The sequence below is a fragment of the Apteryx mantelli genome, chromosome 3, assembly GCF_036417845.1.
Source record: "Apteryx mantelli isolate bAptMan1 chromosome 3, bAptMan1.hap1, whole genome shotgun sequence".
In the NCBI taxonomy this organism is placed as follows: Eukaryota; Metazoa; Chordata; class Aves; order Apterygiformes; family Apterygidae; genus Apteryx; species Apteryx mantelli.
Window position 1 is genome coordinate 104,980,437 of NC_089980.1, and position 27,274 is coordinate 105,007,710.

Below are 27,274 nucleotides of genomic sequence, written 5' to 3' on the forward strand. Positions count from 1 at the left end.
ATGGGTATGTGCTTTTGTTGTTGCTTTTTTAATTCACAGTTTCTTGGTTTCAGGAGACCAAGTTGGCAGTCAGACTCCTTAAAGAAGCCTTGAGTGTTTGACACCAAAAATATTAGTTAATTTTGTAGGATTTTTTTAATACTAAATTAATGATGATTTACGTAACGTGCATGTATCAGTGCATCTTTCCTATCTACACATTCCTCCATAACTAGTCACGACTGTATGCTGTGTGGAAGGGTCATCTTGGTTCCCTTCCCAGAAGTTGAATTGTTCCTTTGATATATTTTTCTCTGGCTTCTGTTCTCAGTTGCTTATTTACTTACTCATTTGCCAATTCCTCCCCTTCTTTCTGGGAACATTTGAATCCATAATAAATGGACTAACCTTTGAGTCTAACAGGCCTTTCAATATTTTTAGCCTTTGCCAGGAAGGAAAGGTAGGTGAAGAAGCCTACACATCATGAAGGTAAGTGAAGAAGAAGTCCGTATGGAAAGGTAGTGTCTTCTATTAGATCATTTATAGCTTCTGGGAAAAACAGACATGGCTTTTAAACTTTCAAGCCTCTTCTTTTGCATCATTAGTTCAACCATTACAAGTAGAACAGTGCTAGTGTGTTTTGAAAGCTGTCTCTTACAGTGACTGGAATTTTAAGAGGGTCTCCCATTCTCCTGCATACCTCTGTCTCAGAAGCCCCATGTCTGCTCTTACATCATGTCCCTCAAATTATCTCTCACAAACAGCTGTTGTTGGCTAGCTGAGTCCTGTCCTGAGACCTGTCGGTAAAGATGCAGCCTCTGTTAGTAGAAGGGCACTGGCTTGTGTTATACTTAACTTCAGATCAGACATATCTTCTTAAAGGAATGATATCATTTGCCATGTATGATTTGGTATTAACATAATTTGCTCTTACTGTGTCAACTGTGAGGAAACAGTTGTATTAGCAGTACTGTATTTACCAACAGCAAAGTAGATAATCCTGAATTTTACCAGCTGTACATATATGAAGCTTCATAGGAGGTATATATTCAAATATCAGAAGCAGCCTTTCATGTCTTTGCTAATATGCAAGGCACTAGTGATGTTCTGTTTTTCTCTGTATTCACAGAAAATACTCATTCTCTTTCTACTTCCATTTAAAAATACTAGTTCTGCTTCTCCAGGGTGCTTACAACTTCCAGGAAGAGTTGACAAGAATTCCCTTTGTTACTTTTGGGGTGGTGGGGGGGGGTCATGTCAGCTTTTTTTCTTTTTTGTATTAATCAGAATTATGCCATCATAAGAGGTAAAGGCTACAAAGAGAATCTTGTGGGGATAAGTACTTAAGAAACAGAAGTTAGTTGGTCACATGACAGTCTCTTTTCTATAAAGATAGGTAATGAGCTTTTTTTTTTTAACTTCATTTGTTTAATCCAACAAATCAGATTGCGCTTTAGTCAAATCAAAGCTTTGCTAATTTGACTTTAAATTAAAAGTGGTCTCTCTGTTTCTTGAGCTGTTGTAGGTTTGGCTGTGTTTATATTGCTACAGTTTTATAGCACTAGTTTTTAGCTAAGACTCACCTAAATCTTGACAGGCAGTTAAAGCTTATGTGCCATACTGTGAAATGGGTTAGACACGCATCTAGTTCTGCTGCCTTTGCTTCCACCAAATCTGCGGAGAGGTGAGGCAGATGGAACATTATTAAGTGAAAATGTCTAAAGCTGCCCAACTAGATTTTCCGAAATCCTCTGAGTTGTTTCCTATACTGTTTTCTTATCACAAGAGAATCCTTACCGCAATCGACGCAGTGTATCCCCCCCTCCCAAAAAAAAATATATATATATGTGTTTGGGGTAAGAGAGGTAAGAGGTAAGAGGCATTTAATAATAATTGAAATTGCAAGGAGAATTTAGACCATAGTTATTCAAAGTAGTGTTCAGCTAGCCATGAGGACTAACACCTTTTTCCAGGAAATAAGGCTGAAGAGTCTTTCAGTGACCACGATCACCACAAACTTTCCATCCACTTTTCCTAAAGCAGCTGGAGCAACTGTAATTTCATTCATAATAGCTATTTATTAGTTGATGGTATTGGTTGCTTTTAAGGTAGTGTTCAGGAACCCCACTGGGTTAGACCTTGTACAAAAGTGTGATGTACACATTACATGCCCTTCATGGGAGGGAATGCTATGCAAACTGTACCTGGGGGTCTTTTCAGAGAGTTGTCATTGAGGATCTGGTTTGGCCCAACTCTTCTGAACTTCTAAATTCTCTGAAGGAAATATTTCATGCTGATAAACAGCCTTGTTGAATTTGTATTACTCAGAAAAGTTTATATTCTGTCTTTGCAGACTTTAAAGTAAATGAATGCAATATTAAATAAGAACACCTATTTAATGCTTCACTCATGTAACAGTTATTAATACTTCTGCAGTTCTGTATGTAATGGGCTATATGTTGTTTATGCTTCTAAAAATAGCTTAGAGTTCATTTCTTTGTTTTATGCGATTGTGTACATAATCTGCTGCAAAAGTCATTCATGCCACATTTACTATGATAGTGAAACAATGAGACATATTTTTAGTTAGTTAGTTATGTTTATTTGAATTTCTTGTCCTCCCCCAGCAGAGTTGCATATAGCCAATAACTGTTTTAAGTCATGGTGTTAGTTGTTAACATTTTTGTAAGATTCAAACAGTCAGAAAAGGAACTGCAAGAAGACACCAATGGTTATTTATATGCCCAGTGGCATATTAAATGGGGGGGCACAAAGACAGGCCAGATCATAAAAACATATGATCAACCATATTATGGCAGCAGAGACAGAATTTTATGAAGAAGGGGAAGGGTTGCAATGGTGACTTAATGGACAGGGTCTTCAGTTTCTCACTCAAGGCTATATGGTATGGTGGTTTTTTGTTTGTTTGCATTTTTGTTTGTTTTTTTTTAACTAAAACTGCACTAGCTTAAACCCTAGACACAGAAATGAGTTAATTTCATCAGCTTTCTATTGTGTGTAAAATAAGTGATCTGATTTAACATAACACTTAGTAATCTCTCAGATGTTCAAGTACAGATCTGGCTAAAGTAGTAAGAGTCACAATTCAATCTAGTGAAAACTGCATTTCTTTGGAAAAAAAGTTATTTCCATGGAAAATTTTAACTGTCTGGCCATATATAAGTTGAGCAGGGCTGTCCTGAAAGAGTTGCACATGTTATTTTTGAGAAGTAATTTTCCCTACCCTTTTTAAGCTCGAAAAATGCTGAATTGATTTTGCTTCTCAATAGCATACTTGGTAATAATTCCACATTGGCTGAATTCAGGCTTGGATCAGACACAAAAGAAGAAAACTCAAGTAGCTGAGTGACTAAAAAGAACACTGAGATACAGATACACATTCTAAAACAAATGTAGTATGAATTCAGAATAATGGTAATTTTGCTCTTAATGCAACATAATGCGTGGAAGGCTGCAGCTTATTGCAAAAGACAGTGCCTGGTTGTTGCCCAAGGCATAGCAATGGAAAGAAAGCATGGCTTATTAAACAAAAATTCTTTTTGCCTTCCCCTCCCTTTAAAGGATAACAATTTGTTATTGAGTAGAGCTGTGTGAAGAGTGGTAGTAGTATTTCAAAAAGCATTTTAAAATCTGGGATGAAATTTCATGAAAGGAATTTTTTTTCATTTGATTTCTTTTGTAGTATACAAAAGTTTCTATATGTCTACTTCAGAAAAGGGAAATAATATATTCATTTTTGGTCTTTTCCTAAATTAAATTCCAGTGTAAAGGCTTAAATTCAGTTCTGCTAGACTTTGATATTGTCATGCTTTCTGATGGAAAATATGGGTCTGTTGATGTTTTTCTGACCACCTCTTCTGCTGATGCATTCCAGCAGTAAATGACTAATCTTTTCTTTCTGAATCATCTTACTAGCTGAGAAGACAGCCAGAATTTTTTGTGAAAACTTCATCTTTCTCCCACTCCTTTTCCCTGGCCATCTGGGCTTTTCAGAGAACAAGAAATGACAAGTGCCTTCTGTATCTGCAAGTTTAAACACTCTCTGCTGAAGGAAACAAGTGCTTTCCACGTATTCATAAAAACGCAAATAAGCAAGAGTCCTGCAGTAACTGAAGTCTGCTAGCACTTTAGGGAAAATCCAATATGCTAAAAATCACAGGTAGTTTTGGCCAGAATATGATGGTATGAACAGAATCAGTGCTATGGCCATCTTTAAAAGGAAACTGAAATGGAGTATATCTTGCAGCTGAACTCAAGACCTAATTCTGCCAGTTCCACTGAGCAGTAAGTAGCTCTAATGGCATTATTTAAGCAGAAACACTTAAACTGACATCTGAATAAAAAGATGGGGGGAGAGAAATGGAAAGGAGGGCATTTCCTTTAATAACACCAAAAAAAGATTTTCTTCTGAACAATCTTAAAACTGAACTGTATGAAAGGACAGAACATAGTCACTAAGTGAAATTTGGTTTTGACTTGACTAACTTATGATGCTTTCAAATTTGCATGCTATGCATGGTCAGCACACTTTGCATGGTTGTTTTGTTCAGCGGGGAAAGTACATAGTAGCTTTGAGGGGAGGGTGAGTTTTGCCCTCTGTTGGGGAGGAGATAATGTATTACTGCACATAAATAGGATGGAAAATCAAGCCCTTAGTGATTATAGAGGAATTATTTGCCAGAGTCTGATTTGCCCACATGTCTGTCTTGGTCATTACCTTCATCATCACTAGCATTTATTTTGTGCAGTTGAGCACTGCTTCTGCAGTCAGCAGGCCTGATTGAAGGTCTGAGACTGAAGTTGATGGATTTTTTTTTTTTTTTTAAAGGATCCATAACTGTACTTTCTGTAAGTTGCACTATCAGTTCCATGGGAATGGTTATGGAAATGGATAATTTCTTGTCCTGAATTTTTTTCATTAGTGCAGTCATCTTTTTTATTTCAGACTGAGATGCACATACTTTGGAATCTCCTTCCCATGCTATGTTACATTTGTTAATATTTTCTGTTATGAAAAGAGCCTCTGATTAAGCTTAAAAGGCCTTTGTGTGAAGAGAATGAGAAATCAAAATATTTCTAGTAGATGTTTGACTTATTAATACCTAGTGGATAGAATTGCTAAGCACCTCTGCAGTGTTGAAAGTAAAGAAAATGGGCAAATGCAAGATCTACATTGCAGTAGAGAAGGAAAAGACTGTGGAAAAATATTCACACAGGTATAGGGTGTTAATTTAATATTGTTGCACAGAGTCCTGTTGATGCCAATTGTACTTTGAGCAGCAACTGAGAGCTAAGTATCTATTTGAGTATTTTGCTGTAGTGTGACCTAAACCCAAATCTGCAAAGGAGATGGTGTGCAGCAAAGCTGTGTTGCCATACATAACTGGTAAAGTACATCTTTCCAGTACAAGAACCCATAGCTCTCTTAGAGGCTTAGACTCTCCCTGCCATGGGAGAGGTGGGTTTGAATTCTCACAGGCAGAGGGTGGAATTCAGCTTAGATCCACCTTCTGTCACAGATGAAAAAAAAATAGCTCCTACTCTCTGTTTTAAGAGAAAAGAGGGGCAGCTTGTGTTTCATGAACAGCCCACCTTGTCAATACTCTCATCCTCAAGAGCTGAGCGTATGAACTCTGTGGAGTTGCAGAAGGCTCAGGAAGAAAACGGAGCTACCAAGCATCCTTGTATTGAAGGCTTGGGTAGCTGCATGTGTGCAGTCAGCAGCTGAATCTTGGGGACCAGAGAGCTTTATTGTGAAAAATGGACATATGTGGGCAAAACTGTCTCTAGTGCTGGGCAGCAGCTGAGTTTTTGAATACCACAGCCAAAATGTGCAAAGTATGTTTGCTCAAGGTTAGATGTAATAGATATCTGTAACTTTGCAAGTGTTGCTACATTCTCTGTGTTCAAAGTATCCCCTTTACTGTAAGAGCCATGCTGTGAAAAATCAACCCACAGCAGTCTTGTTCAATCAGTCTGAGAACAGACTGAAATCATAAGCCACAGGAGCTGTGATTCCTCCCCCAAGGCTCCTCCTAACAGTGCTAACTTCAAAGGTTGCTTTTGACCATTGAAATACCAACTGTATTAAACAAGTGGTCAAAATGCAAGCAACCAGTTTGAATTGCTGGAACTTAATTATAAGTACCAGCTGGCTTCACCTCTGACTGAGGATCCAGTGCAACAAAACAGACCAAACACAATTCCAGTCTAAACCCAGCTATCTGCTTCTGCTCAATGAAAGCTCAATACTACATGTGTCACTTTGAAGCCTGGATGGAAGTTTCACTGTTTGGCAAATGTCATTGACGTGTACAAACACACTTTCACAAGGGCAGATGTCTTCCTACAGAATGAGGGAAAAAAACCCTCTCTCTACAGGTTTCCTCTTCCCCATGCCTGTTCTGATTCTTTTGAATCACCAAATACAAGTGCCAGGCATCGGTTTGCACAGACGGATGGTTAATACACTGCTCATGTTGTTGTGAGGAGGCTGCTGTTCGACTCCTGTCTTTTGAGCTGAGTCATGAAGTGTGACTGTGTGGTTGTGCATTGCTTTGTCTCAGTGCACTGGGCAAGGAGGCGGCTGCTCAGAGCAGCTGTCCCCAACCGTGGCGAAACACAAAAGCGGGGATTTGGAGTGTGTAAGTAGGCGCTGCTGAGCTGGTGCATGCTTCTGCAACCGTGCAGAGCCAGGGCAGGTCCCTGCGCGGCGGCAAGGCCCTAGCACCACCACTGCCACCCCTCTCCTACCAGCTGCCCCATAGGCACTTCAACGATGTATAAGGAAAGCCCAAAAGACAATATAGATAAGCCAGTGTAAGAATTCAAAGCACTTGGATGGAAAAGATTTTCTCTTATTACACAGACAGCTAAAATGCTGATCCTTCAAAAATCTCAAGATCAGCAAGTCGAACAGTTAGCTCAATCAATAAAGATTACTTATTTTCACTCTTCAAACAGTGACTCTGCTGCACTTGGTTTTGGTCTGGGAATTACTCTTAAATGTTCCAAACCTTCCCAAATAGGCCTCAGGCATGCCACAAACTATTCTTTGAGGTCTCTCCACCCCCACATGCTGTTTATTTGAAATCACTGCCTCCAGCTGTAATTGTGTCCTAGAGCCTTTGCTTTAAATGAAAATAGCTTCAAGTTGAACTCTAACCCCTATTATCATCCTCCAAAGGAAAGAGGCCCAGCAGCAGTTCTGCTCCTGTAAAGGTTTGAGTAGACCTACTTGACTCTGTTGGAGTGAAAAATGATCTGAAATAGGTAGGCACAAATGTTTTGGCTAGTGATATATTAATGGTTTCATAATAAGGTATGAAGAGCTAGTCTGTGTCCCCCATACTTTCCATCTGAGTGACTTCAGACATTTCCCAGATATCTTGGCATTATATTGCATTATTGCCTTTGTTCATAAGATAGTGTAACAGAGAGAAACTTGGGGGAGGGGGCAAGAGAGCGGCTGGAGAGTGGGAACAAGTACTGAGAGTGACTTGCTACTCTTCAAAACACACACATACCATGCAGAGGGAGAGCTGCCACCCCAGAGCTTTCAGAAGGTCAGCGATCGGCCCTTTGTTGGATTAGCCGTGGTACGTGTTTTCAGTCCGGGACAGCTGAGTTGCTGAGGCTAAAATGTATGATTGATTCCACTACGGAAGGTTCTCACACCTAGAAAAAAGGTAGTGCAGGAGGGGAGCCAAAAAGTAAACACTGGATCGTTTTTCTGAAAGCACAAACGGAGACTCTGAAAGCAGAAGCTCTGCAACTACAGTGTCTAGGGGCACAGGGAAGGGATTCCAGCCACTAGGCAACACTTCCTCCAGCAAAAGCGTTTGGCAAGTGCATTTTCATTTGTGTGCTTAAAATCAGTTTCGTGCTTTATGTGTAAGCTAAGTTAAAAATGACAGGCTTGTTAAGAATATTGATAGGATCCCAGTCTAGTTTTTTGGTTAAATGATAGATTGGCAACCATGTAATTGATGCCTAATGTTTCCAATTCTGCTCGCTATTTTGAAAATGAAAACAGTGCCCAAACTCTTAACTTTTCTATACAGTATATGAATCAATCATTTGACTTTTCCTAATAATTAGATATTTTATTTTAAAAATCCACACATTGCAGCTGGGCTTTTTATTTTAATATTTGTAAAAGCAAGGTCCTAACAAGCAGTCTACTCAATAAGTTCACTTTTAAAATAAAATTCAATGATGGAAGTGTAAAATATCAGAAGATAGCAAGCATAGATACAACATATTACAGCCTTGCTTAACGAGGAAGGAATTAAAAGATGGAAGATTCTGTGTATTGTGTACTGCAGGCAGCACTGCTCATAGCAATTCCCAATGTAGGTGAGTTATCTATAGAGTTTCCGTAGATTTATGACTTCTAAGGCCAAGAGATGAATTTCTTCTGGTTAATTTTCCTTGTTTGTTGGTGATCAAGCTTCCTATCATTTTATTCCACCAAGCTATGGAGCTGAAAAGCTTAGAATTGCTACACCTGTGCCTGGCTCTATATTTACATCGGCATTTAATCTCACTTTCACTGAAATCAGCGACTTTCTGGTAAGCAGAGCTTTACTCACTGTTGTTCTGTTTGTTTTGTTTTGTTTTTTCATCTGATTGAAAAGATGGGCTCAGGAGGCTTACTTTATCTGTGTCCTTTGCGTGTTTTATTCTTAATTCTGCAGTTTCTATTCTCTTACATTCTCAATAAGTGTAACACCACAGTAAAAACTATACATGCTACAAATAAACCACAAAAGATGTTATACTGATAAATGTCTTGCATTTCCAACTGCAGTAATATGAGGCCTGCTTTATAATTCATGCATTGGGGATTTTGTGTTTATTTTGAAGCCTCTGACATACGCTTACTAGACAGTAACAGAGAACTGTATAACTGAGACTCTTAAGAACAGTGATGACAGATCATTTTTTAAACCTTGTGGGTACTTCCAGACTGAGACCTGTCTAGCATGTTGTAAGAAATACAGTATTATAAATCATGCTGCCCTACTTAATCACCGTGGCTTACCCTAATAACCCTTGAAAACCAGTTCCACTACTGCTTGGATGGTAGCTGGAGTGATTGTAGTACTGTTGAGAACAGCAGGGTAGACTGGCCTGCATGGGGAAAGCAACACAGTTCCCGTGCCACTTACTGCTGTGGCAATGCGGAGGGTTTCTGAGACGCCAAGTAAGAAATCTGGCTAGGAAACCCACTAGGCTAATCATCTCTGTGTGTGTGGTGTGGGACAGAATAGGGTCAGAGCCTACTGCAGTTCATGGATCACAACAATTCTGTGGATTTGCTTTTGTGTTTGCTACTTAGAGTTGTATTCCCTCCCACCATGCAAAATGTTTTTTTATTCTCTCTTTGCATAAGAAGAAAGTTTCTGGACCCACAGCATTTGGTGAGTTTCCTAGCAACACCATGTTTTGGGCAATACAGTTAGTTTTTCTCATCAGCATGCCCAAAGCAGATGAGCAACTATGCTCTTGTCTTTTCATAGAAAGAATTATGGGTTTTGTAATTAACTTCTGGTTTTGTGTGAAGTAGTGCTTTTTGCATCTTATTTCTCATATTAAAATGAGATGCTGTGAACATCTGTGAGGTGGTCAGCTCCGCAAATGTCTACGAAATGCCTTTAAAAATGAACATATTTAAAAGGGCATAATATTTTACCACATAAAATGCTTATAAAAATGAAAATCACTCCATTTCACTGCTGTTTCTTTCTGTAATGTTTGGCAGCTGTTATTTTAATGAAAGGAATTTAGAAAGCAAGAACTATTTGATACTTGACTAAATGTCTTATCATCCTTTACCCCATTCATTGCATCTTCATCCAGCAGAATTCATGGTAATTCCATTATGAATAAGAAGGAAAAGACAAGAACTTCTAGCTTTAAAACATAATTTGTCCAAAAGATATCATATTGAAGTATTGATTTTAAATGGTATGTACTACTTTAATTTATGTGCACTTATTAAAGAGCCACTGTTAAACAGCGGCTACAAGTTCAAGCAAACGTAAGTGTTACGAAAGACATCCGGATTGTGCAGTGATTTAAAAAAAAATTGATTCAGAGCAGAAGGAAGAAGAAGTCTTGACGCCAGTTCTGTGGCTTCAGAAAATTCAGTGAAGTACGATTCACAGAATGGGCTCAAACATCCCAACACAATCAGTATTAATGTAGGTGAGAAGGCTCCCTGTGTGATGCCAAGGAGAGATGTTTGAGAGAATTACCAGTGTAAGGTTCTGAGGAAGCAGCTGTATTTTAAAGACCATAACTCTCTGAGGTACAAACACTTCAACCAATAAAACTGGCCTCTACCTATGATTCCTGGTCACTTTATCCTAAAAGTAAGCAGTACTAAGGATCAGACAACAAGAACTTAGGAGAGTTCATATTTGCATTTAGGCACATTAAGCCTTACTTTGGGTACTTCAGTCCTTTGGTGGATCTGTCCATTAGCTTTTTTTTTTCTTGTTAGCCTACGTTTAAAATGACAATAATATTTATGTTTCATAGAGACCTGTAATTTTGAGGTTGAAATGATATCCATTTCTACCATCCTATACATATTGTAAGGTAAGATGAGGGATGATATGCCAGTTTGTTATGCTGGGTAACTCTGGTAATTTGTGGAGTAAAAACAGGTTTGGGGTTTCTTTAGCACAGTTTTCTCACCCCCCCCCCCCCGAATCAATCTGTACTCTCTGTGCTTAAAAAAAAAGGAATATTCTGGTCTCATTCGCAAATGAGTAACTTCAGAGAGATGTGTCTGCATCCTATAGCTGGTAAGGGCAACCTTCTGGTAGTGAGTCAGAGGTGCTGCCAGGGTTCCAGGCATTGCCTGCCCTCCTGCCTGCCCGCCATTTCTCAGAGCCTAGGCAGAGAGAAAGTGCCAGAGACGCTTCGCTGCTGCTATTTTGGGAGACACTGAAAGATGCATCAGCAACAGTTGGAAGCATTGTTGGTCTTGCTGAAATCATCATTTCAAAGCTACAGCACAGATTATTGTCATTGTTTTGCTTTCATACTGCGTTTTAAAGAAGCCCTGAGGTAGCTGGTCCTGTGATCCAAAAATGTCACTGTTCTATCTCTTGTGCAGTGATTTTTTTGTTTATTATTATTTTTATTTTTTTTTTCCAAGCTCTGTTTTAGGCATTCACTGGGTGTCAAGATGCATACAACTGGAAGAGAGAGAAAAGTACTGATTTAAAATTGAAGCATAAAATGTCTGGTTGATGCATTTTTTAAAAAGTTACTTAAGAACATAAGGTATTGTAAAGTATTGCTAAAAGGGCATATGTATTAGCTCAACCACTGTGAAATGCCAAAAGCCTGGGTTTGTGACTCTAAGATGCTGTAAACAAACATGGTGGTAGATGACACTTTCAAAGCCTCTAAGCAAAATTCAGTGAAACTAAAACTCAGGCACTTCTGTATTTATTACTTACTTTCAACGTATTTAAAAGAATGAACTGAGTCAAAAGTAAACCATATGTATCACATGATTGTTGCATATTGCCATTATTAGATCAATGGGTGTACCTAGGTATTTTCTGTTGTTGGTTTTCTGCTGTGAGCTGGTACCTGCTAAATCCCAAACCCTTTAGCAAGCATTGTGCATGTATATACCAAGAAAGAAAAAGAGGTTAATTGGATCAGCTACGTAATTCAATGGAAAACTATATCCCTCAAAAACAACAACAAAAAAACTTTCCATTGGATAACTTTACTGCTCCCACTTCTCTCTCCCCGTACAATCACTAGATCCAATGCAGGGAATAGATTAGGGGAGATAAACTTCTGGCAGGGATTCACATCTACATAGGTTTAGCTTTGGCATGGAGTGACCCCTTACAACTTTCTTTCAATTTAGGAATTTAAAATTTATTTTGGAGTACATTTTCTTTTTTCTTTTGTATTCTGAGGTTTCTTACTGTAGTCCAAACTGAACCTTGAGAAGAATGAATAACAGTGTGCATCTTCATTGATTCCACTTTGACTTTTGCAGAAGGAGGCAGTTACCTTTGTACTGAATTACTATCCCTGATAGGAGTCTGTACCCTTCTCTACATTACAGCTAGTTTCTTCCCCCTGATTGCCATCTGCATAAGAATGTCATTATTCTGAACTGTTGCTAGTGGATGATGCTTCTGAGGAGTATCCCAGAAGGAAAGGGAAAGCAAATGAGCAAGAGTTTCTGCTTCCACAGTTTATATGGGTGTGTAAATATTGCTGGGTAACATGACTCACTGCACAGCTTTATGAAGTAAATGGAATTGTGTTAGCTTACACAGCAAGCGTAAACTATTTTCCATAAATAGTGATACTGCAGTTTATCTCTAATGACTCTGCAGAGCTAAATTTAGAGAAGGATCTAAAATTTACTTTCTGAAAAGTAGCATTTCTTTACAATTTTCACCTCGCCCCCCCATAGAACCATTTGGATGGTGGGGGAGAGAGGGGGCATTGCTTGTGTATGCTCCTATGTGTTTCCTACTGCAACATGTAAATGTAGTGTACACACACAGTCAGGCTTTTCATGGTGAATGGTAAAGTATGTATGAAAAACAGCTGGCGGGGGTGATTTAATAATATCTGTGCTAAATTGAAAGCAGTGTACAGAACTAAAAACTCAGAGTATACTTTACATTTTAAATTGCCTTAAAAACAACATAGAATGTGGTCAACACCCCCCCAGTAACTAAGATAGACCTTTTGGGTCTTCCTGCTTTACACGAAGGGGTTCTTTTGATTCCTCTTCACGGTTTTAGCAGAACAGTCTGTCTGCTGCTGAAAGAAGAAAAGTTCCAGCTCCAGGCAGTAGAGGACAGTAATACGTGGCTCACTATTATGAATCAGTTGGCTTTGGGGTTTTTTTTGGTTTTTAACGGTACTGTCTTTTTATGTGTTTTACTTTATTTTCTGGCTTGTGGGATGATCACATCTCTGAGCTCAAGTGCCCGTCGTCTTTAGTTCATATTCCCCTCTTCCCCCCCGCCAATATATCCGCTCTAATTGTGCCCAGAGTTTTGGCAGGGCCTGACTGGATGGCATGTCAGCCTTGGCTCAAGTTCGCTCTGAGATTTGGCCTGAATGCTGTGAGAGCTGACTCAACATGCATTCACAGCTTAAAGGGGACGAAGTCTACTTTATACAGCGTCTGATACAAGCTTTTAACCTCTGAAATGCTGTTCCTGTCTATTGCCCTTCGAAACCACAGCTGCTGTTTTTCACAAGGATTGTTACTGAAAGGATGGTGAGGAGTAGCATATAGGGACTGGCCTCCCACATCGTTACTTAGTTGATAGTTGCAGCCATGGTATCGCTGTCCGTGGGAAAACAGCGTGCCCTGTTTTTAGCATTCTTCTGCTTGTTGTTTTGGAAGTGCTGGAGAAGCCAAACATGTTTTCCAGCATTTTGTTTTGATAAGAAGTCAGTATTGAATGCTTTATAGGATGATGCCAGGATTCTACCCAGATCCTGACTATTTTAACATGACCTGCCTTATATAGTGGCAGGAGAGGTGTTTGGTACAAAATGTGCTCTCCCTTCTATCAGTTTTTCATCTAACCTTTCCTTGGTTCAAGCTTAGAACTGACTATTGCATTCCCTTCTGTGCCTCTTTGTTAGTTATGTTAGGCCAACCTCTTGGTCGTCAGTAATGTTGGCCTGATCATTTAATGTGGAAGGTGGAATTTATACAGTGAGGTGCACTGCTAGTGGCTGAAATATCATTCGTGGATTTCAGTTCAGATGAGGCTAGTATGACTAAGATAGACCTTCGGCTGATGTAAACTCATTAAAGTCCTGGGGAGATTTCCTTATCAAGCTAAAAAAAAATGTGTGATGGAATTATGATATGAGAAACTCACAATTAAATCTTCTAAGTAATGTAAAACTGGAAATTAAGGCTTGATGAAACTTTCAGATATTATCTAATCAATAGATTAAAAAGTATTAATTATATTTGAACCATTTCTGATAAGTATATAGTTGCTTATAAGAAGTTAGGTAATGACGGGGATTCCACCATCTACCCACAGAATCTGTTCCACTATCTTCATTCTCCCTTCAACGTTTTCCCTGAATGTCTAGTTTCCTAGTTCAATTTAAGCCCAATTTCTGACTTGGTCCACCCTGCACATGGAGAACATTGCATCTCCTTGTCCCCCTATCTCTGCTATCATGTCTCTCTCCCCTCAGTAAGAAGACTGCTCTTTTAAGCTAAAAATTAGTATCATCAGCCATGCTTCCTAGACTGATTTTAATTCCTGGAGTTGTTTTCTTCTGGATTGTCTCCATTTCACATCTTGAAGCATTGTTCCTAACCTGGACAAAATATTCAAGCAGAAGCTTTAATCGGTGCTAAGTAGAGGGGAAGGTTTGCTTCCCATATCTTACATACAGGAGTTCTGTTCATACATCTCGGTATGTTTGCTTTTTTCACAAGAGCATGACAATGTTGACTTATGTTCAGTTTGTGATCTGCTGTAATCTCAGGGCCTTTTCTACAGGCCTGCTGGTTAGCCACTTGTTCTCCTTTGTTTGTGCAGCTGACTGTTCCTTAATAAGGAAAAATATTAATCTGGATTTATCTCCTAATTATTTTGGACCATTTCTTCAACTTGTCTACATTACTCTGAATTCCATTCCTGACCTCTGAAGTGTTTAGCCGCCCTCCAGCATGCAGTTTTAAATTATACTTGTAAGTATTTATAACTGTATATCTGTATGATGGAATAATGTCTGTGCTTGCAGAATCTGATTTGAACAGCCTTCCATAGTGGTATTATCAATTACTTTGAGCATGCATCTTTTTAAATCTCGTCTCTTGCATTTCTATTATTTTGTCCAGACAAAGTTTGCTGAGCTTGCTTATGCAACTTGCATGTAAGGAATGTCAAATTTTCGCTCAAGTTAAATGATATCTACATTTCCCCTATCCATGAGGCCTGTTACACTCGTACAGTAGTAACGATTAGTTTGACATGATCTGTGCCTAACAAATCTATGCGGCTGTTACTTATCAACCTATTATCTTCTAAAAATAGTTCATGTGTTCCAGTATATTTTTCCAGGAATTGAAATTAGACTGACTGTTCAGTGTCTGCCCTGTGCATGCTCTCTCCTCCCCCCCCCCCCCCGTTAATTTAGGGACCTTTTTTTCTGTTTTTCCAGTGTTGTGAAACCTTCTCTATTCTATGAGTTTTTTAAGATAATCAGTAGAGGTGCTGAGATAGCTTCATCTGGCTGAATACTTCAGAGAGACTATTAGGGTCAGCTAGCTAAAAGCAAAGGCATAATTTTAAGTAAATGGTTTTTCTTGTGCCCCGCCTCCCGCCCCCCTCCCCCTCCATTCTAGATCAAAGTTTTTATTTGTTTTTTTAACATAATTAAATATTAAGCACTTCTTGGTCTTTTGGCTTACTGCCTTTTAGCAAGCCGGTCCTATTGTTCATTGCCAATTATAAATAATTGGCTTATACTTCTATCTTAACTACCAACAATTGAATCTTTTTATGCCCTTGTATGTAGGGTCATGAGTCTTCCTTTATAGGATTTTCTGTCTCATGTAGATTTCTGGAGGCTAAGCCAAATTGTCTTTCAGTAAACTTAATAGATTGAACAGGTCAAATATAAGTACATTTTCAGATCTAGATTTTTTCCCATAGTTCTTTACTGAAAACTTTCCAAACTTTAAATATGCCTAGAATCTAAATTCACTGAATAAATGTCAAGCATATATTGTACATACTAAATCTGAGCAAAGCTTGTAAATGACTTGACCTGCACCACTTCCTGTGACTGTGGTTACCCCACAGCAAGTCAAGTATGTGCAACTGCAGCAGAAACCAATCCACATAGTGAGTGATGCCAATACTGGAAACCACAGCAGTGTCAAGGTGGACTGAGTGAACCAATGGATGGCACCAAGTTGAACAGCTGGATGTGTCCACCGTCCTTCCTAGCACAAGTCTCAGGTACTGCCTTCTTCCTTTGTCCTCTTTCTGTCCATTCTCCCCAACTTGTAGCATATTTTCATAGGATGCACCAACATGACCTTTATTATGTCTCTCTCGTTTGCAGCCTTAGGTTGCATCTCAGGTTTTCTTATTCCATATAAAACAACCCCCTCCTAGGAATCTGCCTATAGACTTTGTCTCCCTCCTTGAAAACTTGCCTTTACTTGAGGCAGTAGGAGAGGCAGAAAGGGGGAGGATGCAAACGGTCTGCAAGATGAGAACAGGGAATTTGGGGGGTTTTGTGGGTGAACTTTCAGTGTGAGTGAGCTTCCAGCTTGCTGAATGCACAGCCAGTTCCAAACTCCCTGTAGAAAGAGGCAACAAAATTAACCTTATGCATAGACATCCAACAGAACTATTAGAGTACAGTTCAATCACTGGTGAAGCCTCAACAGGGAAATTTAAATGTGTGGTTAGCGGGTGACAAGTTGAGGTCCAACTTAAAGGTTTCTTCATAGGCTTATCAGAATGAAAGGATTTTTCAGTTGGTTTGGGCAAAATGATTTTTTAGCAGAAGAAACCAGTGCCTTAAAATGGAATTTTGGAAGAGGAGTTTATGATAAATTGAGAAGAGCCAAACTGACCCCACCCTGTGAATTTCTATTCAGTGTCTGCTGTTATGTTTATGCACAATGCACTATTTTTTGTTTTATGCTTGCTTTTAGAGTGTTCTTTGTATTGAAGTCCTATAAGGGCTTATGGGCTATCTTTATTTAAGGTGCCTGAAACGTGGTGGGATTTAGTAAAAATGTGATTCCATTCTGAAAAGGAGCAAATGCTGTACTGTAACCTGTTTGCTGTTGCAAAATGCTAAAGCAAAACCACGAAACAGTTTAATAAATTATATTGTTTCTCCATAATAGCGGTGGTTACTTCATCAGCCCTTCACCTTTATTTGGCATTGGTGCCTAGTAACTCTTTGTTCTTTGCCTGGACCCAGGTCATCAGCTAGTATAAATTAGCATGGCACTAGTGAAGTATGTGAAGGTTTTCCAGGTGCCTAACAGCGAAGGGCCTATTCCCAGTTAAACTAAAGGAGCAATTACTTACTGGATCTGATGTCCTCTAGCTGTCTGCATGTACCTCACTATTCACTGTTCTGTTCCAGAAAAACAGTCCTACTGAAGTGGCCACCTGTGAGGTTCTTTGCTTCCCAACTAAAAGACTTCTGTAAACCAGATATTTTCTTTCTCTACTTCAGTAATGCAGGCTTCCACAGAACTTTAGGCAAAGGAAGGAGGATTTAAACACAGCTGTTCTGGTTGCGTCTCTAGAACACCTGCACCCACTGTGTGATTGAAACTGGTACTAAACCTTCTGTATAAATTACCTTTCCAATGCTATGAACAAGCATGGTTTGAAAAGCTTTGTCAAATGGGTGGTGGTGTGTTTTTGTTTTCCTTCTTGCTTTAGCAGAGTGTCCTCTAAGCATTAGTCCTTCACCTGTTGGAAATGCTGTAAGTGGAGCAGTAGTGCTTTCTGGAGGTAAGCTGCTTCTGTGGGAAATGGTACCTTCTTAAGAGGCTCATGGTAAGTAATTCAGAAGCCTCTGGACCTGTAGATGCTTATTCATCCCAGTAATACTCTCAATAGCTCTCGAAGGCCACTCTCTTATGCCTCCTACTAGAAGACCCTATTCTGTGTCTGTAACTTTTGTCAAATTCCTTTTGCTTTGGGATGCAATTTGCCAGATCATCTGTCTCAGACTGAGTCAAGAGTCTAATAGAAATGAAAACGTGTCCTATAATGTACACGTGTAACCTTATTTCTGGTACTTCTTAAGTACTTGCTACGTAGTGTTAAGAATTTACCCTTTGTGATTTATTACTTTAAAATTTTCAATCCTTTGTTGTCTGTCTTTCATTAGAGAGAGTTTTCTGTGGGTTGTTTTGTCTTCTTGTTGTTTTTAAGAGGGTGATTCTGTTCGCATTGCCAGTGTGAATTTTAACTTCCATGTCTGGATAGCTTTTATCAGCTGTGCTAATATACTGAGTAAAGAGAATGAAATGGCTCTTCAAAAGCATGAAGCAGTAAAGGCCTGCTTTTAAAGTTGTTGAGCACTCACCTTTTCTATGGATTTTAGTGGTATTTACAAGAGCTCATCATGTCTAGAAATCTGATTATACTTTTCCAAAAATTACTTCCAGTAAATTTGAACTGATATAATACTGGGACTGCATGCAAACAGTAATAGAAGTAGTATAAAAAATCTGTTTGCACAAAAGCAATTATATTCAAATATGTCAATAAATTGATATGTAGACCCAGTCACCTGAAATACTTTACAAAAACATAACAATGTCTTTCATAGAATAATTCAGGTTGGAAGGGACCTTGGGAGGTCTCTAGTCCAATCTCCTGCTCAAAGCAAGATTAGCTACAAGATCAGACCAGGTTGTTCAGATTTTATCGAGTTGGGCCTTGAAAACCTCCAAGAATGGCTGGTTTTATTTTGTGCTCTCTCCTAAGATTGTAACTTAACGTGCATGTATTGTTTCTTCCATCTACCAACTAACTTGTTTATATAAAAATACTTGCTACTCGTATACTAAATAACTTTCAAAGCTAGTTCCTTCAAGAAGTTTAGATTACCTAACCAGGTTCAGTTAAAGTTTTGAGTTATTTCAGTTTAGCATATGCTCAGCCATGATCAAGGGAGAATGAATAATTTTTTCCCCCCCACAAAGCCCTTCTAATAATGGTCAGGCTGGACTTTATAAGGACTGCTCCAAAGCCTGAAAGATACTGACTTCTTGAAATCTCTTAGTTTCTTCATAAGCTTTTCATATCAAAGAGAATACTTCTGTCTAATGAACAGAATCTGAAATATGTAACAGGCTATTTGCATACAGGATTTAATCCAGTAAATGCCTATCTGTGTTAGTTGTTTGAGAGGATTCTTCAGAATGTATTTCCACTGAATTATGTGAGGCTACTCATATATCTGAAAGCTCCCCAGCTGTATAAATATTTGCAAGATTGATAATACAAATGTTCTGCTAATAGAATGGACAATGAAAGACATGCTAGTTGTTGAGAGAGTAAAAGGATTAAGGATTCCTCCTGATTAAGGAGGAAATAATAAAATTCTTTTGGAAAGTTCAGTTAAATAAATGGAGGAAAAAACTGTTGTAAACTTGAATTAGGACCATGGTTAAAAGGTTGTCCAACAAATTCAACAGACTTTTCAGCTACATACCTACCACAGAAATTCCTGTCTTAAGAAATACATAGTTCCAAATGGTTTCATTTTTAAAAAGGCTTCTAAAATAAGTTCTTTAAAATTAAAAAAAAAAGTCCAGTTTATTATGGGCCATGTAAGAAATCAGTAATTTCCTTTCTCCTCCCTCTGTTGAAGCACAAGTCACTGACTACATATTGCAAGTTTTAAACTACCTTTTTATTAGAATGGATCCTTTGACAGATCAGTCCATTAAAAATATTTCCTACTGAAATACCCATTTTAGAAGCTAAAGCTAAATACCCATTTTAAAGCATCCTGAATAGTAAAGCTTTTAGGTTGTGTTTACAAACTCTCTTCACTTCATAGGAGACCCCAAAAATGCTGCTTAGCTTTCTTACCAAATATTACCCTTTTGTCATCAACTGGAGTCTTTAAATTACTTTATGATAATGGATATTATCGTTTTAATTTTAAAAAATAGAAAATTCTGTTTCAAAAGTGATCCATTTCCCTTCCTTCCTTCTATTACTGGGTCTTCATATAAAGCTTCTTTACTTCTTACAGTATTGTACCTAAATGTTATTTCTGAGGAAAGCTGAACTCTCTCTAGCCCCTACCCCCATTTCCTACTAAAAACATTGGAGAGTAATAGAAAGAACTTTAACTTTATTGAACTTTATTTCTTTCCTAAAAAATGACTTTATTTAACAATATCTGAACCTTTTTGCAGGTTTTTACTTAGTGAAACTGAGGCACTGTGTGTGTGTGTGTGTGTTTGTAAAAGGTGTTTTCTAAACTCAACAGCCTCTCTAATACATGACATCTTTTTAAAATTGTTTTTTACACCCTAATTTTTGTTAATTGTGGATGTGGAAAAATACCAGATATTGTGGAAACATTTCACTTCTGTATCAATCCATGAAGTGTTAAGCTTATTCTCTCCTGTAGTGAATTTGATGCTAGGTCTAGCTCAGCTAGAGAAACTTGGAGTTAGGGGAGAGTGTAGATGCATCAGGTGTTTTTTCTGGGTTTGGGGGTTTTTTTAAGAGCTATTTCCATGCTTTACTATTTCAATTGGAAGAGCATAGCAGCAAATGAATGGTTTTGTTGACTTTGCTCTACTGAAGACTGTAGTTGGGCTATATATATAAGCAACTGCCTCTAATGCAGGTGTTTAAAGTACCTGGAGAAGGAAATACAGCATGCACTTTTTTTTTTTCTTCATAGGTATCACTTTTTAAAGGAACACAGGGGAAAATATACATCTTTTTAATTTAATTTCTCTTTAATAGGTATCTGAGATTTGAATATGTAATGGGTTTTCTTGCATCATTTAGGAGTGAGTGAACTCCTAATTCAATCCATTGGAATCATGAGGACTTGTTAGGGGAGTCAGGCCATTCAGTGGTTCTCTTGTTTATAAATTTTGACATGCGGAAAAACAGTATGAGGGCACTTCACACAATTTGGATTTCTTGCACAGAAGTTGTATATCTTAAATGTGTGATTCTCTTTGGTCACATCTGAAGCCTTTCCATTTCAGAGGTATCTTGTCTTAAGGTCTGTCCACCTTGACTGGTATTTTGTGCAAAAACCTTTTAACCTTCTTTTCCCCCCTAATGGTGCCAGAAAAAAAAAGAAAAATCTTTTTAAAAAGCCAGACTGTGCAGTTTCCTGTTCTGGTGTAATGAGGTTCCCTGGACTCCTGCTCTCTCTCTCTCCCCACCTCTGTTCCTGCAGGACTTGTAGTATAATGAGCTGGAGGGGTTCTTGCCTTCCAGTATCTTAAGCAACTGCCAAATTTAGGCTAGTGAGTGCAACTCAGATTAGAAGTGTTGTTCAATCTCATTGAGTTCCTTTGTGCCTCTAATAAGAAACATAATTAAATTGCCTGGGGCCATTCTCCAGAGGCTTTGTTTAGCTGCTCAATCTCCCTGTGCTGGACCTGGCGCTGATCCAATCTGTGAAACTTTTTCCCTTCCATCTCCATGTGGTGGTGACATGTAGTTTGCAGGAGGATCCAGAGGAGAAATTTGACTTGACCAAACCCTTCTGTATCTCTCTGTGCCTGTTGCTGCTGCTGTTCTTAATCTTGGAGAAAGGAAGTTTAAGCTTGTCCCTTTCTACAGATGTTAGTGAGTGTGGTGGATATATGCTGAGGGTCAGGGATGAGGATCAGCCACCTTTTATGCTCCTTGTAGGAATTAAACAGCAGCTGCTTGGTGCAGGAGCGTAGTTAAGCAGTCATCCCCGTGCCTCCCGAATCTAACTGCAAGGAGCCCTTTCTGTCACACCCTGACCTGAGCCTACCTGTTTATATAAAAACCCACCTGTTACGTTCTTTAGTCATGTTAATTCAACTCGTGATTTATATCCACGTATGCGAATGGGTGATGGGTCTTTCAACCGCTGCCGGTTCTTCAAGTGCATCCCGGTACCCGCAACCCCCCCCCCCCCCCGACCCGGCGGTCCCTTCGCGGGTACGGCTGCCGGTGCCGCCCTCCCACCCCCCCGCGGCGGCGCGACCGGCCGCTCCGGCCGCCGGCCCGCGCCTCCGCGGCGCTTCCGGGGCGGGAAGCGAGGAGCTCCGCCGCGGGGGGGCGACGGAGGAGGGGTGCGAGGCGTCTGTCGCGCGGGGACCCCAGTCCTCCCGCGGAGCGGGAGCGGCCGGCGGCGCGGGAAGCCCCGGCCCGGCGTGGTCCCGGCCCCCGCAGCGGCTGCGCGCCGCTGCCCGCCCGCGCGCGGCTCAGCGGCCGCGCCCTTTGCCCGCGCTGCCTCGGGGCCGGGTGCGGGGAGGAGCCGTTGGAACGCTGGGAGTGGTGACGTGTCCCTTAGGCGCCGCCCACGCCCAGGGTATATAAGCGGAGCCGCTCACGCCGTCGGTCTTTTTCGTTACGGGTTTGCCGCCGCCTTGCAGGTGAGGCGCGTCCGGGCGGGGCAGGCCGGGGCGGGGGGGCCGGGGCTGGGGCCGGCGGGGCCCTCGCGGCGCGGGTGCGAGCGGGGCTCGCGTGGCGGCCGCCCTTCCCGCGGAGCCGGGGCGGGCGGGAATTCGCGGTGCGGGCGGTGCGGAGCGCTAGGGAAACGGCGGCGCGTCGCCTTGCTCGGCCCCGCTGGGCCTGAGGAGCGGCGTGGCAGCGCGTGCGCGAGGCGTCAACCGCTGCCCTGGCGGCCGCCGCCGCCCGGGCCGGGATGCGTGGTGGGCCGCGGGCAGGGGAGGCGGCGCGGGGGAGCCGGGCCGGCGGCGTGGGCCGGCGGGTAGTCCTGCGGGCTGCGGCGGCGCGGTGGGGGAGGGGGGGACGGGGTGAGCGAGAAAAATGGCCGCTCGCTTTTCCTGCCTGCCGCCCGCTTCACAAAATGGAGGACGCGGCGGCCCGGGCGGGGTGAGTCACACACAAAGGAGTGGGCCGGCCCCGCCCTCCGCCGCTGCCGCCGGCTGTCCGGGCCGCCGCCCTGCGCCCCGGCCGCCGCGGGGTAACTCAAGCCCCGCCGCGGCGCCGGCAGGGAGGGAGGGGGCGACGCGCCGGGCTCCTCCGCGGGGCCCCCGACCTGCTCCCGCCCGCCCCTCCCCTGGCGGGGCGGAGCCGGGGCCGCGCGCCCGGCGCGTCCCTACCGCGCCGCGAGGCCGCCGTGCACGCGGGGCCGCCATCGCGGTCTAGTGCCCCCTTTCGTCTGGTCCCTGGGGCTGCCACCCAGCGGGGCTGCCACCCAGCGGGGCTGCAGTAGGGGAACTTGCGGTCGTAACTTTTTTTTTTTTCCCCCTCTCTTTCTTGGCTTTCAGGTGTCGATTCTCTTTTGCCGAAAGAAAGAACTTAACTAACTATCCAAAATGGGAAAGGAGAAGACCCACATCAACATCGTTGTCATCGGCCACGTCGATTCTGGCAAGTCCACCACAACTGGCCACCTCATCTACAAGTGCGGTGGCATTGACAAGAGGACCATCGAGAAGTTCGAGAAGGAAGCTGCTGAGGTTTGTCGGCCTGTAACATCCAGCAGAATTTCAAGGGAGCATTAAGCTGATAAATCGCAAATTTACCGTTTTGCGGTCACAGGGAGGCAGTTGGGTTGAAATTGTGCCCATAGCTGAACAAATGGTAGTGTTTGTGCCTGTTGAATGCATGTTATGTTTGTTCATCGAGCTTAAATGATTAATGGTAAAATGAGGGAAAGGGAAGGGTAGTCTAAAGCAATATCTGTATAATGATGGTAATGATAATCTAGCATTGGTATTAATGTGGATTTCCCATTTTAAGTTTTTGTGTGTGTTTATTTGAGGATAAAATTAAAAGTATCCACGTGTGCCTGGATTTCAGCACTACAGCTTGTAGAATGCTAATCTTAGCAAAATATTTATCTTATTTCTATGTAATACTGGAGACTAGGTCTTAACAAACACATTCTACAAAGTGAAAAATACTAACATTAGCATGAGAAGCAGTTCAAATGTTGATTGTGGCAGGGATTGCATTACTAAGAAAACTAAAATTTCTAGAGGACACTCGATAGGAGAGCTTAGCTTAACAAGATTTAACTTGTAATGTGATAGTACAGTTAACAAGCTGTCAAGAGGACTAAAGTGTCAGCAGGTTAAATAACAGAAAACAAGTTGGCATCTGTCACTAGTAGTGCCATATGAATCTAGGCCAGAGTTTTGCAAGCAGCAACTTTTTTCAGTATAAGCTACTATTATTTTTAGATTTTTGCCCTTTACTCAGTGTCTAGTTCATGATTTTTCTGAACTAAATTGAAGTATATATTGTAAAAAAACTGAATTTTTTTCTTAATCCATAGATGGGCAAAGGTTCCTTTAAATACGCCTGGGTCTTGGACAAGCTGAAAGCTGAACGTGAGCGTGGTATTACTATTGATATTTCCCTGTGGAAATTTGAAACAAGCAAGTACTACGTCACCATCATTGATGCTCCTGGACACAGAGACTTCATTAAAAACATGATTACTGGAACTTCTCAGGTATGTAAATAGAACTAAGGATTTTAGGAGTTGGAAGGATTTTGTATTTTTGTTTTGTGGGGGGGGTGTTTGTTTTTAAGTACCTTAACATATATGTAAACTTGATGTTAATGAGATTTTTTTTTTCCCCCTTCTTTCTTTTCAAAGGCTGATTGTGCTGTCCTGATTGTTGCTGCTGGTGTTGGTGAGTTCGAGGCTGGTATTTCCAAGAACGGGCAGACCCGTGAGCATGCCCTTCTGGCGTACACATTGGGTGTAAAACAGCTGATTGTTGGTGTTAACAAGATGGATTCCACTGAGCCACCTTACAGCCAGAAGAGATATGAAGAAATTGTCAAAGAAGTCAGCACTTACATCAAGAAAATTGGCTACAACCCAGACACTGTAGCTTTTGTGCCAATTTCTGGTTGGAATGGAGACAACATGTTGGAGCCTAGCTCAAATGTAGGTTTAATGTTTGTATTAATAATTTAATGTATCCTAGTAATCTTATTGGTTCATGTAATAGTAAAACATGCATGTGTTTTGATAGTTTAAAATCAGTTTGCAGGTGCTGAGGTTGAAATCAAATTGTACCACTTGACAAATTCTTACTCTGTAGTAGTATACCAAAATAATACTAAGATAAGCTACTTGGTCTATCCTAGGCTTGTGCTATTAAAACCAGCAGATAATTTATGCCTGGGCTGTTTTATTTATAGATGCCCTGGTTCAAGGGATGGAAGGTTACCCGAAAGGATGGCAATGCCAGTGGAACCACCCTCCTTGAAGCTTTGGACTGCATTCTGCCCCCAACTCGTCCAACTGACAAGCCTCTGCGTCTGCCTCTTCAAGATGTCTACAAAATTGGCGGTATGTATTCTTGCATTATACGCTTTTTTTCTTGCTAGCAGCAAGCAATAGATGAGACAGAAATTGATTTGTTTGCCTGAAAACTGTGGAAAATTTAGAATATTTGTCTGAGGGGTTTTCTTTCCACGGGGGCATACATTCACTGAGCTGAATGACTAAAGCCACTTTTCTTTTACAGGCATTGGTACTGTACCAGTTGGCCGTGTGGAAACTGGTGTTCTGAAACCAGGCATGGTGGTTACGTTTGCCCCTGTCAATGTTACAACTGAAGTAAAATCTGTTGAGATGCACCATGAAGCCCTGAGCGAAGCTCTGCCTGGTGATAACGTTGGTTTCAATGTTAAGAACGTGTCTGTGAAAGATGTTCGCCGTGGTAATGTTGCTGGTGACAGCAAGAATGATCCTCCAATGGAAGCTGCTGGCTTCACTGCCCAGGTAACTTTTGCAGCTGTTTGAAAACATCTGAAGTGTAGCTCTGGATTGTGAAATAGTAGAATCTTTCTTTTTCTTACAGTAGGCTTAGCTAAAAAATAGCGTGGACTTGTGTTCTGAGACTTGATTTACTTTAAGTAAATACATGGAAGATCTTTCAAAAATAACTCATGTTAGCTTGTGCTTTCTTGGTTTTCTAGGTTATTATCCTGAACCACCCTGGCCAAATTAGTGCTGGTTATGCTCCTGTGCTGGATTGCCATACTGCTCACATTGCTTGCAAATTTGCCGAGCTCAAAGAGAAGATTGATCGTCGTTCTGGCAAGAAGCTGGAGGATGGCCCGAAATTCCTGAAATCTGGAGATGCTGCCATCGTTGATATGATCCCTGGCAAACCTATGTGTGTTGAGAGCTTCTCCGATTATCCTCCTCTGGGTAAGGGATCTGCTAAGATGTGTTAAATACTGACTTCTAGAAAATTCACTCTTTGATTTCTAGTATCAGAAAGCAGTCTGTTCCGTATTTTACAGAACACGGATTGAAAGTTGTAACTTCATAGAAACTTTAAAATGGCACCAAAACTTAAATAGGATGAGTAATTCCTAGACATTTAGGCAGCTGAATGTCAGTCTCAGTCCCATCCAGTTTAACTGAACTAGACTAGTATTTGCTCCCTTATCCCAAGGTGCGTGTTGGTGCTGTGCAGATAATGCTCAGGGTATGCAGCACTACACAAAAGTTTAAAACCATTTTTTTGTTTTCAGGTCGTTTTGCCGTGCGTGACATGAGACAGACGGTTGCTGTTGGTGTCATCAAGGCAGTTGACAAGAAGGCTGGTGGAGCCGGCAAGGTCACAAAGTCGGCCCAGAAGGCCCAGAAGGCTAAATGAAAATTCTGTACATCAGCTGCCACCTCAGTCTTGATCAGTGGTGGAAGAACGGTCTCAGAACTGTTTGTCTCAATTGGCCATTTAAGTTTAATAGTAAAAGACTGGTTAATGATTACAATGCATCGTAAAAGCTTCAGAAGGAAAGGAATGTTTGTGGACCATTTGTTTCGTGGCAGTTTAAGTTATTAGTCTTTAAAAATCGATAAATTTTTTAAAATGGAAACTTGACCAAAAATCTGTCACAGAATTTGAGACCATTAAAACAAAGTTCAATGCTATGTCTGTGTGTTCTTTGGATTAATGTTAACTTTATAGAAAAATCTGTAAACAGTCATCGTGGGATACGAAAGGATGACTGTTACTTAAGCGTGTTCAGAAATTGTGAAACAAACATGCAGATTGGTTGTTCACAAAGAGTAGAGTGAAATTCAGCTGCAGATGGATTTTTTTTTTTTAACTGTATCTAAGCCTTAAGTAATTTCACTTGTGTGGTGCTTTCTTCTTTAAAGATATTTGCTAAATGGAGTAGTATAAATATTAGGTAACAATTGCGGTATTCTGTGATACATTGAGTAAACCAAGAAAACTTGATATTGTGGAGAGGAAATAGTATTGACAGAAACACATTTAATCTTGAAAAAGCATATTCAAGTATTAGGTTTCACATTACTCTTATACCTACATTTTTCTAATTGTTAGATTTTTTTTTTCCCTGGGAAACTGGTAAACTGGCTTGTAGATCTTTAAATATTAAAAACCATTTAGATAAAGCATTTGAATGTATGACATTTAATAGCTAAATTTCAAAAGAAAAATTTTTTTTATATATGTAAGTACTCCGTTGCTTGTCAGGCAATCTCTGTCCCACCATTATAGCATCTTGCTGTGTTT

The 27,274-nt window shown here is 40.7% G+C and overlaps 1 protein-coding gene across 1 annotated transcript; it reads left to right on the plus strand.

Moving 5' to 3' along the window:
* Positions 1-22,061: 22,061 nt before the first annotated feature.
* On the plus strand, positions 22,062-26,661 carry EEF1A1 (eukaryotic translation elongation factor 1 alpha 1). The gene is made up of 8 exons (XM_067294109.1): positions 22,062-22,156; positions 23,018-23,209; positions 24,031-24,210; positions 24,358-24,654; positions 24,912-25,062; positions 25,241-25,497; positions 25,695-25,929; positions 26,259-26,661. The coding sequence occupies exons 2-8, from the start codon at positions 23,066-23,068 to the stop codon at positions 26,381-26,383; spliced, it is 1,389 nt and encodes a 462-aa protein (XP_067150210.1). The 5' UTR covers positions 22,062-22,156; positions 23,018-23,065; the 3' UTR covers positions 26,384-26,661.
* The last annotated feature ends 613 nt before the right edge of the window (positions 26,662-27,274 follow it).